The sequence below is a fragment of the Pinus tabuliformis genome, chromosome Q (assembly GCF_031772625.1).
Source record: "Pinus tabuliformis cultivar Carrire ecotype Pingquan chromosome Q, CPIR1, whole genome shotgun sequence".
Lineage (NCBI taxonomy): Eukaryota > Viridiplantae > Streptophyta > Pinopsida > Pinales > Pinaceae > Pinus > Pinus tabuliformis.
In genome coordinates this window covers 77,400,979-77,418,869 of record NC_142296.1, presented here as the reverse complement: position 1 = coordinate 77,418,869, position 17,891 = coordinate 77,400,979, and the positions used below count along the sequence as shown (strand labels likewise).

The following is a 17,891-nucleotide window of genomic DNA, read 5'->3' as shown; positions in this document are numbered from 1 at the left end:
AAATTGTATTCAACTTTTTAATAATAAAACATATTTGCAGGTTGTCTCAATTCATGTGATATTTTTGTGTTTCGAGCTTTCTTGTTTCATATTTCTGGCATTCTAGTTTTCTTGCAGGTCAAGTGCATAACAAAAAACACATAACCAAATAATCAAATGCATATACCATGCATCCATAAACCAACAAGGAAATCATACATCCAACCTATTACCTACAAGCAATCTAGTTGTAGTCGTTGATCCAATTATTCCCTTTCTCTTTCCTGCTTTCCTTTGCCTTCTTTCTCCAAATCCAATGTATGCCAAAGTGATCCAAGAATGCTCCAAGAATACTCTAAGTGTGCAAGAGTATGAGAGAGTGAGAGAATAGAAGAGAGCTCCAAGCTAAAACTCACAAAAGGTTATGAAATGATGCTCATAAGCCTTTTTATCATTGAGGCTTCTATTTTCTTCATTCTCCTCTATTTTTCCTTTAATTTTCCTCTCATGCAAATATGTGACTCTTCATCTCCCTTTTCTCTTATTTTCCTTTATTTCATAAATGAAATTCCAATTATTGTCACTTTGTCTTTGCCAATTTCCATAGCCAAAAATTAATCACAAGTGATACCCATCACCATGTTTTACCCAACATTCAACTTAGAATATGTGTCCCGTGACCTTGGTCTTATTTTTATTTACATAGGAAATCAACTAGGAGTTGTTACAATCATTAATAACATGTAGATTTTGAAAATACCAATAAATGACGTGTTAGTTTATGGGTTATACTCTATGACACATTTTGGAGGGTTTTTTGTCGAATTTTTCTATCTAATTTACCTATAATCCGGCAAGGATTTGTTGGAATCACAAGCTTGAGTTGTGAATTTTCTATAATCCTAATGCCCCAAGCATTTTTGAGGGTTCTAAATTCATATATTTAGTTAAAAACTTATTTTAAACAACAAAGATAAAGGTTTGACCAACAAAAATTTAGTCTGATTCCTACCACAAACCCCAAAAACTCTAAAACATATAATAGTAAAAAATGTGAAAGATGGGTAAATATGAGTAAACTAGCCTAGATCCATCTTAACTCCGAATCTACCAAGCCTTGAGAGGGATCAAATCTCTTTTCATTCTAAAAGATGTTTGCACTTTAACAGATTTGATCCTTCTTGGTGCTTGGTAGATCGATAGTTAAGATTGATGTACACTTGTTTAATTATTAATTATAAGCATAAGCATTAATTTATTTATTTTTGAAATATTTTTATTTTTATTTTTATGTAATTTGAATAAGCCAAAATGTTTATATTACATAACATGACAAGACATTACCAAATCTCCTAAAAAAATAAAAATAAAAAGCAAGGCATTATGGAAGAGAAGTTGTAATGTTATGTAAATATTTTGACTCATTCAACTAAAAGTATATAAAGTAAAATAAAATAAAACGAAAGTAAAATGAAATTATATATATAATCAGTCCCATTTAACTGATAAATTTCTATAGGCATCAATCCATAATAAGCTTCAAAACACTTACTTTATCATACATCTCAAATAGCTAAAATTAAAAAAATCATAAGAATGAACTAAATTATAGCTTTATTTAAAAAACTTATTATTATTATTAATGATAAAAATTAATATGTAACCTTAATATAGATTGGTTGTGACCTAAAAATTGGATAGTATGATCATATATATATATATATATATATATATATATATATATATATATATTAAAACAACATTAACATAATTCTTAACCCTAGAGATTCAACCCCAATTATGATGGATATTTCTAATTTATAGATAGGTTTTGTTATAATACCATAGCTTATCAATATCACATATCCAAAAAACAATAATCAATTTCATGACACTTGTTCATATGACATTTTGTTTAATTAATGAATTTAATTAAAAGGGGAAAAAGGCATAACTATTTTGAAATAAATCTCAAATTTGATTTGTATATATTACTAACAATATTCTATGTAGATTATATCCCTATCATACACCTAATAATTATTGATAATTAGATTGAAATTTTGGAAGCTCTATTCTAAAATAGACATGTCTATTAGCAAAATGATTATTAAGTGGATGGTAAAGGTTAAATCTCTATGAAATATCAATGGAATATTTTTTGTAGTAGTTAAGATAATGGGTTGAGATTTATCTCATAGGTAGTTACGTCAATTTTGTTTTTCAATTTAATTTTAAAAAAATGTGTCATGTGTGTCATTTAACTCTTATTATACCTACTGCAAGCATGGTATTACACATTGTTTTTGACCAAAAAAATTTACACCTTCTCCATAGTTTAACATTATGGATTGAATTTTATTATTTTTCTCCCATAATGTTTTGATGTGGTTGCAATATTTGAGTCATGATTATTAGATAATTTTATGTTTTTCATTGTTAAGCTTCATAGAAAACCACAAAAAAATTAAAAATCCTTGAAAATAGCTCACCTAAATAACATAAAGAAATGAAAATGAAATGATATTTTAACCTCACTAAAAATAGTCTATGGGACCAAGATAGAGAATAAAACACAAACACACACACACACACACACATTTTGTATCTTAGAGTTGTTATTGCAACCTTTGCACAACACAATGCCATGAGGATGCCTACCTCAGATTTTTTTGGCATAATTTTTTAATGAAGTTGCAATATTTAAGTGACGATTTTTAGATAGTTTTATATTTTTCATTGTTATGCTTCATAGAAAACCAAACAAAATTAAATTTTTGCCATAATTTTTTAATGCAGTTACAATATTTAAGTCACGATTTTTAGATAATTTTATATTTTTAATTGTTATGCTTCATAGAAAACCAAAAAAAATTAAAAATCCTTGAAAAAAGCTCACCTAAATAACATAATGAAATGAAAATTAAATGATATTTTAACTTCCACAAGACTAAATATAGTCTATAGAACCAAGATAGAGAATAAAACACAAACACACACAGACACATATATATATATTTTGTATCTTAGAGGAACCCAACAACCCCCTGAAGCGTAGCTATTCGATCACCAATTGAACTACCCTTGAGATCACAAAATGAAATCTTATTAACCATTGATTAATTTAAATGCAACTTAATTATTTTATAATATTTAAATTAATTTTATAATAAACATTATTAATTAACAAGTTTAAAATTAATAAATATAGTTAGCTAACATGTTTACAATTTTGCCCACGGGGCTTTGGATTGACGGTGAATGGGTGCGCTGTTAAGGCACTCCTTGCGATAGGTCACCGGTTCAAATCCCCCGTGGGTACTTAGGTTAGTCTTAACTAGAAAAAAAAAAAAAAACATGTTTACAATTTTATTACTTGAATTAAATAACTTTATTTATAAACAAATACAATGGGATTAACTGATTAATAATGCAATATTTTTTTTTTGTAATTTTCAATACTTGTGTATTATTCATTTAAACAAAATTAAATGGATACAGTAGGGCACTTTGAAGGAATTTCAACTGAGGAAACTCCACCTCTACCACAAAGACTCAAGATAACCCAAGACATATTTCGTTCACACAAACAATCCACAGATGGGCTTACAAGATAACACCCAGATTAACATAGACAAGCCTGACGACGTGACATACCCATCACAATAGCTGAATACCCTAGACCAGAAAACACAGTTTGCAAAATAGGAGATGCAGATCCTCTTCATATCATCTAAAAACATATGCTTGCAAAGATTGACACATATGATCATGCCAAAACTCCGAGCTGCGACACAATACGTCCCTGTAATCCTGCTGGAGAGATGCACAAATTGGGAAGAAACACAGAAGACACCGTTTGGAAAATCAACAACCATACATCCACTACAAACTTCGACCCTTAATCCTCATTAGACAAGGAGATTGTCGTTGGAGCGCAAGCACTAGAGCTAGGTGGGTCACCTAGGCACCACCTTTCAACTGACAAGGTATATGACTCTTGACATGTCTCAAACACGCATCTATACCATCGACCATGAAACACAAATTCTATAACATTCTTTTGACGTCCTCTGCAAACAAATTGTATTTCTCCACTTGTTTGTCTCTAAGAACTAAGATGAGCATTGTCTTCATTTGCCAATGGAGGGCCACTGAATTTAAGCGTTATTTTTTCCTGCCTCTTGTGTGACTTAGTTGTGGAACCCATCTACCCGAATCCTCAAGGAATTCTGAGTCAGATATCGATTTCCTATCTTCTCCTGCCTTCATTTCCAAATCTTTAATTTCCTGATATACATCGAAAGGGATGGCATTGAAGTATTAAGCCACTAATTCATGGGTGAACAATCTCGTGCCCCTCTGTCTTGACCAAGCCGAACTTCCACCACCCCTTTTACTTCTTTGACACTGCCTTGGAGGCATGTCGAAGTCAGAGAGGGGTTGATAAATATCTTTGCAAGATTTCCCCTCCCTGCAAAAGGACAAACAAACCAAACTCTATCTTCTACCAAGTCAGGACACCAACACACAAAGTTGTCACAATATCCCCAGATAAAATGACTATACTTGAGAGAAAACTACCAACACAAACCAAAGGTGATGAGAATTCTACACATGACTTACCTTCTTCAACCATTGAACCCACACTACACCCCTTTCAGGTGACAGACCAACCATAAACCCAAGACCAAAGGACCGAAATACAAACCCTAATCCCACATTCAAGACTATGGGAGACCAGAATAACAACACACATGAAATTACCCACCCCAATTACCCTCAAAAGGAGACTAAGGGAGTTGTATGCAAGAATACCCACGACAAAACAAAGCAGGGCCAATAAACCAAACCTTCAACACTAGACCAACAGGACAAAATACCGTCAACAAAAGGCTTAGGAAAAATTGGTGTGGAGAAAAGAACACCCAACACAACCAAGCCAATCGAGAACAACAATCTACCAAAAAATAGAGACCAAGAGGCGAGGTAAGGAAACCAAACATGCAGACCTCGAATGCTAAGTTGTTAGTAGGAAGTTGCTACACTATCAATCAGCGAAAAGCCAATGATGAGGTCTCCGTTCTACCAAAGCACTCATGAGAAGGACTGGATAATTCCTTCCATACAAAAGTCTCACGGGACAAACCAGCTAGAAGGGCCTCCCGTAACCAAGGGATCAATAGAATTCAAGTCGAGGCTGAGGGAAAAACCTCGACGCTCACACCTTTCTTCTCACTCCACACCATCGAAACTATCCACCATCGCCATAAAAATAACATGTCTTTATATGTGAGGAGGACGTCACGTCCTCATGGAGTAAATGAACGCGTGATTGTCTTAGGGTGGTGGGCACATAAACCCATGCCAACTTCATCATGTCCAACTTCTCACCCTGATTGGGAGGATAGAACAGGATTTGAACCCAAGACTTCCAGTTCGGTGAGATTTCATTTCCACGACAATTGAGCACCCCAAACAGACTTTATTTAATATATGTTAAAGACAGTTAAACACTTAAAAAATCAATATAGATTCATTTAATTATTATATAATTATTTTAGAAATAAAACCATTTATTTATATTTCCTAGGTATTTATTGTTTATCACAAAATTTGTTTATTACAAAATTTTATTTAATAAATTAAATTATAGTAAAAAAAATTATATAATTTTACTTAATATCAATAAGAAATGAGTAAAAATTATTATCAACTTAGATCCATCTTAACTCCAGATCTACCAAGTGCAGAGAGGGATCAAATATCTTTTCACTCTAAAGAGATTGGAACATCAAGAGATTTGATCCCTCTCGGGATTGGTGATCAAAGTTAAAATGGATCTAGGATGGTTTAATTCCCCCCTTTAAATAGACTATATTCGCCATGAATACGATGGGTCAATACATTAGGTTCTCAATACCATAGGCCATTTTTATTTTTATTATTATTTTATTTGTATAGATTTTTTTTTTTTTTTTTTTTTTTTTTTTTTAATATTAATCGTTTATTGAATTTAATCTTTATTTTTATGTAATTTGACTTAGTCAAAATGTTAAACATTACATTACAACACCTCTCTCATTGTGACCTGAGATTGGGTCTCTCCGTGCAATTAATAAATTAAAATGGTTATCAATTCAAAGAACAAATAACTAAGTAAATAAAACTTCATTTTTAATATTTATATATTTTTAAAGGTATATATTCAACTATCTTTCACATATATATGCAAGAACAACTATCCTTTAAAATATATGTATCCATACTATACACATAAAATGTAAAATCGTCTAGATAACTTTCTCAACAAAAACATTATCACTACAATAAGACGTTATTCTCCACTGCCACACTAAATTCATTAGATTCTAAAACTCAACACTAACTTCAATTCAATATTTTTACTTAAACTTAGCTATCTTTAAACTAAGGCACATGTACTACCTACTATGTAGCATTTTTTACTTATTGTTAATTTACTATGTTTTCTTATTGTATGTATTTTTAAATGTATATATTTTTAAGTCATACATTAATTCCTTTTATAATTACTAGCACAACCATATAAATTAAATATGTGGTCAATGACTATAATAAACATCAAAACACTTACTTTATAATATATCTCAAGTTGTTTAAATTATTTAAAAAAAAATAAATCATAAGAATTAACTAAATTATAACTTTATTTAAAATAATAATAATTATTAATGATAAAAAAATTAATATATAAGTTAAACATATAGGCATTTAAAAAAAACATCATGGAGATTCTTAATATGTAAATAGGCTTTGTTACAATACCGTGGGCCAATACCATGGTTTATCAATACCACATGCTCAAAAAACAATTATTCATTTGATATAACACTTGTTCCTATGACGACTATCATCATAGCAGTGAAAGTTTGCTACTTGTGAACAATGAATGAAACCAATATCTAGTGGTAACAACAACCTCCAAACGGAGAGTAGGTTGGACTTTGTGACGTGAAAAAGAATGGAGAGAGTAGGGTTCGATCCGAGAACCCTAGGCCCTAGGCCTAGGTGATGCAGACAGCGCAGGCAAGGACACGCAGGTACGGGAGATTAGGGTGCTGGCAGTCTAACCGAGGCTGCTTTCTGGTAGACAAGCGGGAAAGGAGACAGCTGGAGAAAACTTTCCGTTTGCAGTCAGGCGACGGGCTCCGTTCCCGTTTTGGGCGTAGTGGGGTTTGTTAACTGGTGGTTTTCTTTCCGTTCACAACTTTCGTGGCTGTTTTACGACTGTTTCCTTCGTTGAGGTCAACATCTCTGTCTGCAAGCGGTTTTCAGCGTTTTCCCCGGGTAACGGCTGTGAGGAGGTGGCAGTTGTTACGGGGTTTTTTTGTGTTGTTTTTACCATGGTAATTCCAAATGAAACGGTGGAGCTTGACCCAACACCGGAGGATATACTCTCGGTCTGGGGAAAGGAGATCACGGAGCAGAATATTGGGAAGTTTTTTGGGCATTTCGACAGTCATGCATCGGCTTTGTTCTCGGCAGGAGGTACGCGAACTACAAAAGGTCTGCGGGACGAGAGCTGGGGTCTTTCAGGCGGGCTCGGCATTATCGGCAAGGGTTCTGAGGAGGAAATTGCTCAAGCAAAGCTAGATGCATGGAGGGAGAAGGCTATCGACTCTCCCAGCAGTAAGTCTTTCTCCCCTTCTAAAGGTTTTTGCCCTTCTGGCGGCCTTGAGGACATTATTAGCTCTGCTCAAAATATAGGGATTTGGAGGCCTGTTGGGGGTATCCAAATTGTCGGGAAAGAGGCGGGCGGAAAAAGAAAGACACCACCTGTTAACAGGGGTCTCTTTGCAAAAGACTCATCCCAGAAGTCTGTAGGGGCGGAGGGTTTTTATGCAGGTCTTGGTAAGGGTTTAAATCAGGGGAATTTCGCTCATTCCCTCGGTTCCGGAAAGGCGATAGAGGATGGGACTTTGGTTGAAGGAGAAGCGGGGAGTCCTGTTGAAGGTTTGATTGAATCCCCTCCCAGACCTGGGATTGATCAGTCAGCAGTGAATGGTGGTGATTCGCAAAGGGTGGAAGGGGACCAAAACCCTAACCTCGGAGTCAAGGGTTCTGAGCCGGAAACTCAGAAAAAAGGGGAAAAAAGGAAGAAGCCTAAACCTCTGAAGAAGAAGCGTTTTGCGAACCTGGTACTCGGGATGGACGTGCAGGCGGAGGATGTTCTAGTTGTGGCAGAAAGTACTCTTGTGGGCAGAATAAGAGGACGCCCTGTTTCAGGCAAATCCTTAAGGCAGTGGGCGGAGAGCCAGTGGCTGGAAACCCCGGCAAGGTCGTTCAAGACCAACACTCTGGTAAAGGGTTGGTTTATGGTCAGTTTTGACAGTAAGGAGGCGTTGGAATGGGTCGAGGGGAGGAACTGGGCGTTTGAGAACTGACCTGTCTTCTTTAAAAGATGGCCCCCCCTCTTCGATGCCTCGAAAGAAAAGGTTGAAGAATTCCCTGTCTGGGTCAGGGCTCCTAGTTTACCGCCCTTTCTATGGGTGGATTCTGTCTTCAAATCAATAGGGAATCTCTTGGGCACTTATCTGGACGCTGATAGATCGTTTCTCCATACCTATGAGAAAGTTGTGGCAAGGATTCTGGTTAGACTCAACCCGAAAGAAGGACTGGCTGAATCAATTACTTTGCAGTACAAGGAATTTGTTTTCGAACAGCCTCTGGACTATGAGCTTCTCCCCTTTCGTTGCCACCGCTGTCACGAGTATGGGCATCTGGCGAGGGATTGCCCACTGGGGAGGAGAAGAAGGAGGACTCAAAGCAAAGAAGAGGAATGGGAGGGGTCTCTGAGGAAGGCTGAGAATCCAGTGACGGGGTCTTCACCAATTGAAACTTCTATGAAAGATCCCTCTCATCTGTCAAAGGAGGGAGATCCGCGGAAGGTCGGGGAACCGGTTCGTGCTGCAGCTGATCAGCCACATGTGGATGCGCCTCCTGCTGATCCGGCCCTTGATCCTGAAAGTGAGCCAACCAGGACAGAAACGAAGAAGCAGACCGGTTTTCTAAAGCTGGTTTGCAGCAAGCTGTGGGCACATGGAGAATAACAGAGCAGTTCATGGATCAGATCCGTGTGTCGGATCTCCCCCCTTACACTTAATGTGTTTTTTCCTCTATACATATATGCACTAGTTTTTATCAGCGGATTATAATGATACTCGTGGCATATGAAACCTGTGACTTTCTCGTTTTTGTTTTCTGATATGCTCTGTCTGATAGAGCGTATAGTGATCTGTTTATAGTGCCTTTTCTATGGGTTGTTTTCCTTTCGAAAGGAGACCCAGCTTCCTTGAGACTTTCTTGTTTTCAGTGTTTTCATGGTGTGGCTGTTCAGGCCGGGATCAGGAGTTATAGAACTCTACAGATATGTTGTTGATTACACAGAGAAGCTTATGCTCCTTCTCATGCAGATTTTGCAGAATGTTTACTCATATGCTTTGTAACTTTTTTATTCCTAATGAAAAAGTTCGATTTTTTTTCCTTGGAAAAAAAAAACACTTGTTCCTATGACATTTTTTTTAATTAATGAATTTAATTAAAAGGGAAAAAGCACAACTCCTTTGGAAATAAATTCCAATATAATAATTTAAAATAAAATTATAATGTAGTTAATTTTTATGATTTTCGTAAATTTTGATAATATACAATGTATCATAAAATAAATGTGTTGATACCTATTATAAATTGATAATTATCTCCACTTTATTATAAATTGATACTTATCTACACTTCAAAAATAAGTGTATAGCTGCGAAATTTAATATACATTTATTTAATTATTATATTTACATTTATGAAATTTAATATATGTTTTAAATTATAAATATATATTTATTTTATATCAATAAATTTATCTTACACCTCTCTAAGGTAGCTCCTAAGAAATTTTGGTCGCAGATTCTGACTAGGAAGACTAAAGATAATAATAAAATTGCTCTTCGCGATTGGAATTCATATCTTAAAAAGCTTTATGAATCTCCAAATGTCATGGATAATTTGGAAACCTTGCTCACAACGAAAGAAGTTTTCTCTTTAGAAGACATTAAGTTTGGGGTTAATCGCCTCGCTAATGGGAAAGCTAAGGATATTGAAGGTTACCAAGCGGAAATCTTAAAAATTGGAGGTCCTGTCCTCATCCCCCACATCCACAAGCTTTTCAATCAAGCAATCAAGCAAGGGTTCCCTAAACCTTGGACTGAGAGCCTCATTATCCCTATTTTTAAAAGTGGGGATACAAATAACCCCTCTAATTATCGGACAATTATGATAAACCCTCTCTTAGCCAAGTTATATGGTAGTATTTTGGAAAAGAAGTTAAGCATATGGCTTGAAAGTGAAGGTAAGCGGGCTAAAGGCCAAGCAGGTTTCAAAAGGCATCACTCAACAATAGACCACCTCGTTATGCTTAGGATCATTGCGGAAGAATGTCATAATGATAAATCCAATTTATTTTGTTGCTTTGTGGACTTTAGAAAGGCTTTCGATATGGTTCCTAGATACAACCTTTGGAATAGATTAGAAGAGTTAAAGGTTCCTCTCGAGTTGAGAGCTGCCACTATAAGGTTATACGAGAATGTAATTGCCAAGCTAAAGAGCAATGAGGGGTGGTCGAAAGATATTAAGTGTAACATCGGAGTTAAACAAGGTTGCTCCCTCTCCCCTACCCTATTTGGCATTTACATCGATAAGCTTGAAGGCTATTTAGAGGAAGCAGGATGTGATGGCACGATCTTAGCTGGGATAGTCGTCATCCTTCTTCTCTATGCTGATGATATTGTTCTTTTCGCAAGGTGCCCATCTGATCTTGATAAGCAACTCAGGCTTTTTAAGGATTTTTGCTCTACCATGGGTATGACTGTTAACAATGACAAAACAAAAGTTATGATTATCAAATCCAAGAAGGACATTTACGCTAATTTTATGTATGACAATAATAACTTGGAGGAAGTGTATTCTTACAAGTACCTAGGAATTGATATTCATCACAAGCTCAACTGGAACCATAACATTGAGAAAAGGATTAATGGGGGGTGGAAAGCTTATTTTGGTCTTGAAAATAATTGTAAAACAACAAACCTCGTAATGTGGGATAAAAAGAAGTTCCTCTTTGAAACTTTAGTCACTCCTGTTATCTTATATGGCTATGAGGTTTGGGGTTGCAGCATCTCCAGAGAATCATGGAGAAAGATTGAGCAAATCCAGAAGCATTTTATAACTTATAACCTGAAAATTAAAAGTAATACACCCTATTCTATTCTCCTTATAAAAGTAGGTATTTCCCCTATTGAGAGCCTAGCTATGATTAGGTTTTTGCTGTACAAGCACAAACTCAATAACATAGATGATCATAGACTTCCTAAGCTAGCTTTAAATTCCAGCCAAAACCACCTAAGGCTCAATTGAGGGTGGCATAAAGACACAAGGGCCTAGTTAAACTATTGGGAGATCAACGAGAATGATGCATTGCAAAACATAAATAACATTAAAGATATTGTTACTTCTAAGTTCAAAGAAAAAATGTGGTGTGAGAAAGATTTAGCAGCTAAAAGAAAATTAAGTTATTATAAGAAGGTCATCAACCCCACCCTAAAAGATCAAAAGTATCTCTCTATTTTAACTAGCTCAAAGAAGAAAATTAATATAGCAAAGATTAGAACGAATTCTCATGAGCTCCATAGTGAAACAGGTCGTTTGGCGGTTCTTAAAACGCCATGGATGGAAAGGATCTGCCATATATGTGAGAATAGGAACATCGAGGATGAAAACCACTTCCTCTTAGAGTGCCCCACATACAACCACATTAGATCTTAGTTTCACAATCTTTGTTACAACACTGACCTTCCTAGCCTTTTACAATGTCAAAATTATAGTGAGCTCGGGAGGCTTCTCTCCAAGCTTTTTGAGCATAGGAATAAAATCTTAAATCAAAATAAATAATTTATTTCTTTAGGTCCGATAGACCGATATTTGGTCTTAGAGAATGTTAATCACCACCACCACCATCATCATCAAATATTTTATTTATTTAAATTATATTAAACACTAAATATAAATATTAATTATTAAATATAAATATATTAATAGATATTAAATTTTATATTAATCGCTATAACATATACCATTATCATTATAAATAAAATAGAATTTACTATTAAATATAAATAAATACATACAAATAGCTTTTTACGCAGATATCATCGTTACAATGATACTAATCTAGAACCCGAATTGATTTCTAATTTTAATCCAAAAAGTGTTTCTCAATCCAACATAATTGCATTTCCACATTTTGAATTTTCATTTCCAGTCCAAATCCCCATTTCTAGTTTTTATTTCGAGTCTAAATCCCCTATTTATGGAGTATTCCAAAGAGTAACTAGAGTATTCTAGGTAATCGGTGACGCCATTGCTGACTGCCTTCAAGATTTCCAAAGGGTAATTAGAGTGTTCTAGGTAATCGGTGACGCCATTGCTGACTGCCTTCAAGGATTCCAATCGCTGGCGCAATTGCTGAGAACCTCTATCTTTTTGTGGCGGTAAATATTTCTTCCAGACCTTTTAAATGCTCGTTGGCTCTCCATCCTTCTACTGTTATCGGTTGCCATAACCTCGTTTCCACTGTTACTCGCTGCCACACCATCGTTTGGTGGACTACAACTGCCTGTCGTCAAGGGTTTTGTGTGGGAAATTAGCAGGGTTCTGTGGAAACACAATCTGAGTTTTTCGTTCTGTACAGAGAAGATGGTGAAGGAAGGAGCTATTGGTCAGTTTGAGGTCGAGGTTGAGGGATGGGCGGCCAGGGATGACTCTGGCATTCTCTCGCCCATTAACTTTACTCGCAGGTTAGGGAAAAAAAAAATGTCTAGGGTTTTAACCGTTTTCATCTGTAAATTTCATTTCGCTGAATATTTTTTTAAATTGGTTGTGGCAGAAAAACTGACTGAATGCTTTGCTTTGTTTTGGCAGGAAAACTGGATCCAATGACGTAACTTTCAAGGTCGAATACTGTGGAATCTGTCACTCTGATTTGCACCAAATTCGGAACGAATGGAAAAATTCGATATACCCAATGGTTCCAGGGTAATGTCTTGTATCTTTTTCTGTTACCAACGCTGTCTCATACCTGTATCAGATTTTTGCGTCTTTTTAATTAGCGGTATGTGAATTACAGGCACGAAATTGTAGGGCGTGTAACTGAAGTGGGGTCAGAAGTGAAGAATTTCGCTGTTGGAGATCGCGTGGGGGTGGGCTGCATGGTTTGGAGCTGCCACCAATGTGATTCCTGTAGCGAAGGGCAAGAACAGTATTGTGAGAAGGTGGTTTTCACATATAACGGCATTAATGTGGACGGGTCTCCCACTTATGGAGGTTATTCATCCTTGATGGTCTGTGACCAAAGGTATGATATCTGGTTTTCATGCATTGGGACAGCTTTTAATTTAGATCTGGGCCAAATGCTGTTTTAATCGTTTCTGTGGTGCCAGTTTTGTAGTGAAGATTCCAGAGACTCTGCCGTTTGATGCAGCAGCCCCATTGCTCTGTGCGGGAATAACTGTATACAGCCCCATGAAATACCTCCAGATGTCTCAGCCTGGTAAAAGCCTTGGCGTTGTGGGGCTTGGCGGTTTGGGACACATGGCTGTGAAAATTGGAAAAGCTTTAGGACTGAAAGTAACGGTAATCAGTACATCGGCTAGGAAGGAAAAAGAAGCCAGAGAGGATTTGGGGGCAGACCACTTCATCATCAGCAAAGATCCGAAACAGATGGAGGATGCGGCCAAGTCCCTGGATTACATGATTGACACAGTCTCTGCTGACCATCCTTTGCAGCCTCTCCTCAATTTATTGAAAGTGAATGGGAAACTGGTTTTGGTTGGTCTGCCAGAAAATCCTGTCTCTTTTCATCCTGCAGGCGTCATATCTGGTAAGTCCTTGCACCCTTTTAAGCTTCTTTGCAGATGCATCTGGTATGCATACCAGGTGATTTGATTCATATCGTTTTTTAAATAAAGATTGTCTGGAGAAATCACATAGAAAAATTTTAGCAAGACAATAAAAATTCTGGAAAATTTTTGCTTTCCAATATTTACTAAACGATGCATCGCATCCAATCTTTTTTAAATCTTTAAATCATGAATCGCAGAAACATCTTATCTGAAATCTTACTTTAATCTTACTTTTTCTCACACACCTATTATAATTTTAAATCACATAAACATCCAATCTGAGATCATACCTTTTTCTTTTTTCCTGTGATTAAGCGACTGGTTTTTTTTCTTTTCTTTTCTTGGTGTTTACAGGTCGGCGATTTGTAGGGGGCAGTGCGATTGGAGGAATAAAAGAAACTCAAGAGATGTTGGACTTCTGTGCAGAGCATAACATCTCTTGCATGATTGAAAACATTCCAATCGACTACGTGAACACAGCAATGGAACGATTAGTGAAGGGAGATGTGAAGTACCGTTTTGTAATCAACGTTGCTGAAAGCTTTTCTGGTCCAACAGCAAACTGAGTCAGATTTAAATGATGTTATTATTTCTGGTGATAGCCAAACAGAATAGGTTGGGCGTGTCTAAAGAGTCGAGTTACAGTTGTCATTATAACAGATAGTAGACTAGTGAGGGAAAATATTGTGCAATCCAGGCTAATTTTTTCAGTCATGGTGAAGACTTTTGTCTTTGCATTTCTCTGAAACAAAATTTACTCTATATGTTTTTAATACTTGTAAGGGTTCTGATAGTTTCAGCACTATGCAAATGGGATTTAGTTACATGGTACCTTTGAAAATCGAGGTAAATTTGAAGCTTATCATTGCAATTAGCATAATGTTTGAAAGGTTGATTTGATTTTTTTTTAATGGTGAATCGATTGTTAGAGGAGCAAACAATCCCCATCTTAAATCTTAGTTCAAGGTATTTAGCCTGCTTTGGGCTCGACGAGCTTCCATTTGATATTTGAGCTTCAGCCATGGAATTGCAGTAGCACCAACCGGTCTTCAATTTTTCTTGCCATGAATGGTAGCAGAACCAGTCGGTTTCCCAGTTTTATCGCTATTATAGATAGCAGGAAGTAGTTGGAACCCGTTCCGTCTATTCACCTTTGGGCGGGCATGGCACAGGTGCAAGTGCTGGATGTGGGTGTTACCTGTCACTAGCTATGTGGCCTACATATCGTACACATTCAGCTTTTTTGGTTGTAAAATCACTTTCACCGATCGTTGGGCAGCATGTATAGAGTGACGCGAGTCATCTTCAACATTTATTGTACTTGTCACTGATAAGTTTGACCACTCTCGAAGTTGTGTTCCATTCGAAGTAGAGTATCTCTTTCGCTTCCTAGATGAGAAAATATCAGAGGTTGAGAAGCCTATCGAGTTTTTTTAATACCAGTTATTAAAATTTTACGTATGAATGGATTTTTTTAAATATCTGCGGTGGTAATTTTTATTAATTAACGGAACGCCTATCGACTTTTATGTGAATGGATTTTTTGAACTTCTTCGGCTATAGATTTTATTAATTTCATTTCAAATTTGATTAAAAATTAATGGAATTATGGTAATGTTATATAAATTATTAAAATTTTATGTTTAAATGAATTATAGATTTTTAAATTTTTTTAGTGTGGTATTTTTGTATTTTTTTTAAGTAAAAAAAAATATGGCTTTTAATTAATTTTGAAAATTTTAAATAAATTTTATCAAGTTTATTAAATTTTTGAAAAAATTAAATATTTTGAAAATTAAAAATAAATTTTGAATTTTTTTTTTAAATTTGAAATTTTATTTTGTTGATTGATTTACATTTAAAATTAAATTATCAGAAAAAATAATATTTAAAAAAACAAAATCAAAAAAATCTTGTTATCATCATATAAAGTACCAATTAAGTATCACAACAAGTAATAGAGTACACCTATTCAATCCATTCTAATACTTATTTTTACTATATAGTTTTATTAATAAAAGTATATAAGATAATAAGTATAATCATTTATATATTATATTATATTATTTTCTCTTTTTGTTGACTAGCGGAATCGGCAACAATGGTGATATTGTACTTGCGTTACAAGGGGTTGAATTCCACCGGTTGCCACTATAACACTTGGAATGTCTCCACGTAGGAATATTTTTTATTTATTTATTTATTTTTTTCACATTTATATAATTTCCCCATACCCATGGATAACTAAAGGAATTTATTTATTTACGCCACTGTTTGCACTCCATGTATTATTTGATTTAAGGACTGGTGTATTGTTTTATATTGGTTTTACAAAAGTCTGATGCATGTAATCCACGCTGCATTTGGTAATGAGTGCATAGGAAATACAACCTCAGCTATGTTCCCTTTCTTTTTATCAGAGGTGGATTTCTTTTGAGAATCTGATTTCTATTTTGAGAGTTTCCTTGATTATCCTGCAGCTGTAGAACAGTGTTGTTCATACACAAGCTGGGGATTCCTTTAGAGGGTAAGTTCCTTGACAAAGGACATAGTTATTTTTCTTTGATTTGATGCTACAGTAGCCTGCATGGCTTCCTCTGTTATCTAATTTGTGTTATATGGTTTGCTATTGTACAGGCTGGGCGCCTAACCTTCACTCGGCGGCCTAGCCACGACTAGGGGAAACCCCATCTCCGCCCAGAAAAAAGCTCCAGGTATGGAAATCTCTCCGGCTGTGGCCTTTGCCTGCTGCTCCAGAGATTCTTTTATGTTCAAGGGGATTAATTCCTCCAGGTCTTTTATTATTTAATGTGTAGGAATTTACAGGGTAAGTTCCTCAGACAAAACACCAAAGGACACCGCTCACAACACAGATCGCAGATCAATACGCCAGTGCTTTTGACGTGGTTAAAACCCTCAAAGAGGGAAACAGTCCACGGCCTGAGCCACCGCGGCCATTTCAGGCAATTTATTAATAAAAGAATGAAAATTTACATAAGCTTCTCTCATGAACGATTAATCTACAAATGACCCTCCATGCTCTTTAAATAGAGATCATGGACCAATCGGGTGTTAAGCCACGGATCAAGTGTCGGTAATACTGAGGAGAGAATGAACCGTCGGATCACTACATATCGTGACCGTCGGATTGTAAGTTACAAAATGTACATAGTAAAGAAACACACTTTACCTAACTCTATACCTAACTCTATATTAGACCAAGTTGTACTTAACTATTTCCTATGTGTCGGAATATCCTAACATCCCCCCTTAAGAACAACTTGGGATAGGATTGAAGGATTTACAAATATGACACAATAGGAGAAGGAAGGAAGCACTAGAGCCTATCCCCCCTTAGTGACAACTTCCTGAACTCCAACCATAAATCGAAGTTTAGTGAACGTCGCCTCTGTGAGAGCCTTTGTAAAGATGTCTGCAACTTGATCATCTCTTGAAAAATATTACACTTCAAGAACATGGTCATGAATGAGCTTTCTGATGAAGTGCATGTGCAGTTCAATGTGTTTGCTGCGCTGATGTTGGATTGGATCTTTACATAGTTGAATGGCACTTTGATTATCACACCAAAGTGTAGTCGGATGCTGCTGCTGAAAGCCAAACTCTGACAGGATTTGACGAAGTCACAAGGCTTCCTTACTAGCTTCTACGGCACCACGATACTCTGCTTTCGCTGAAGAAAGAGAAATGGCACCTTGTTTCTTGCAAGCCCATGTAATAGATCCTGAACGAAGAGTGAACACATAACCTGCAGTAGACTTCCGATCATCAGGGTCACCAGCCCAATCGGAATCAGTGAAACCAACCAATAGAGGAGATGCTTCGGCACTGTAATGAATCCCAAACTGAACTGTACCTTGAACATAACGAAGTATTCTTTTAGCTGCTTTCCAATGACTTTCA

At 35.9% G+C, this 17,891-nt stretch overlaps 1 protein-coding gene across 1 annotated transcript; it reads left to right on the top strand.

The window, feature by feature from the left end:
- Positions 1–12,406: 12,406 nt before the first annotated feature.
- Positions 12,407–14,832, top strand: LOC149218340 (mannitol dehydrogenase-like). Its single transcript, XM_089383907.1, has 6 exons — positions 12,407–12,560; positions 12,761–12,866; positions 12,991–13,104; positions 13,196–13,423; positions 13,509–13,948; positions 14,325–14,832. Exons 2-6 carry the CDS (start codon positions 12,766–12,768, stop codon positions 14,534–14,536), a joined length of 1,095 nt encoding a protein of 364 aa, XP_089240033.1. The 5' UTR covers positions 12,407–12,560; positions 12,761–12,765; the 3' UTR covers positions 14,537–14,832.
- Positions 14,833–17,891: the final 3,059 nt, after the last annotated feature.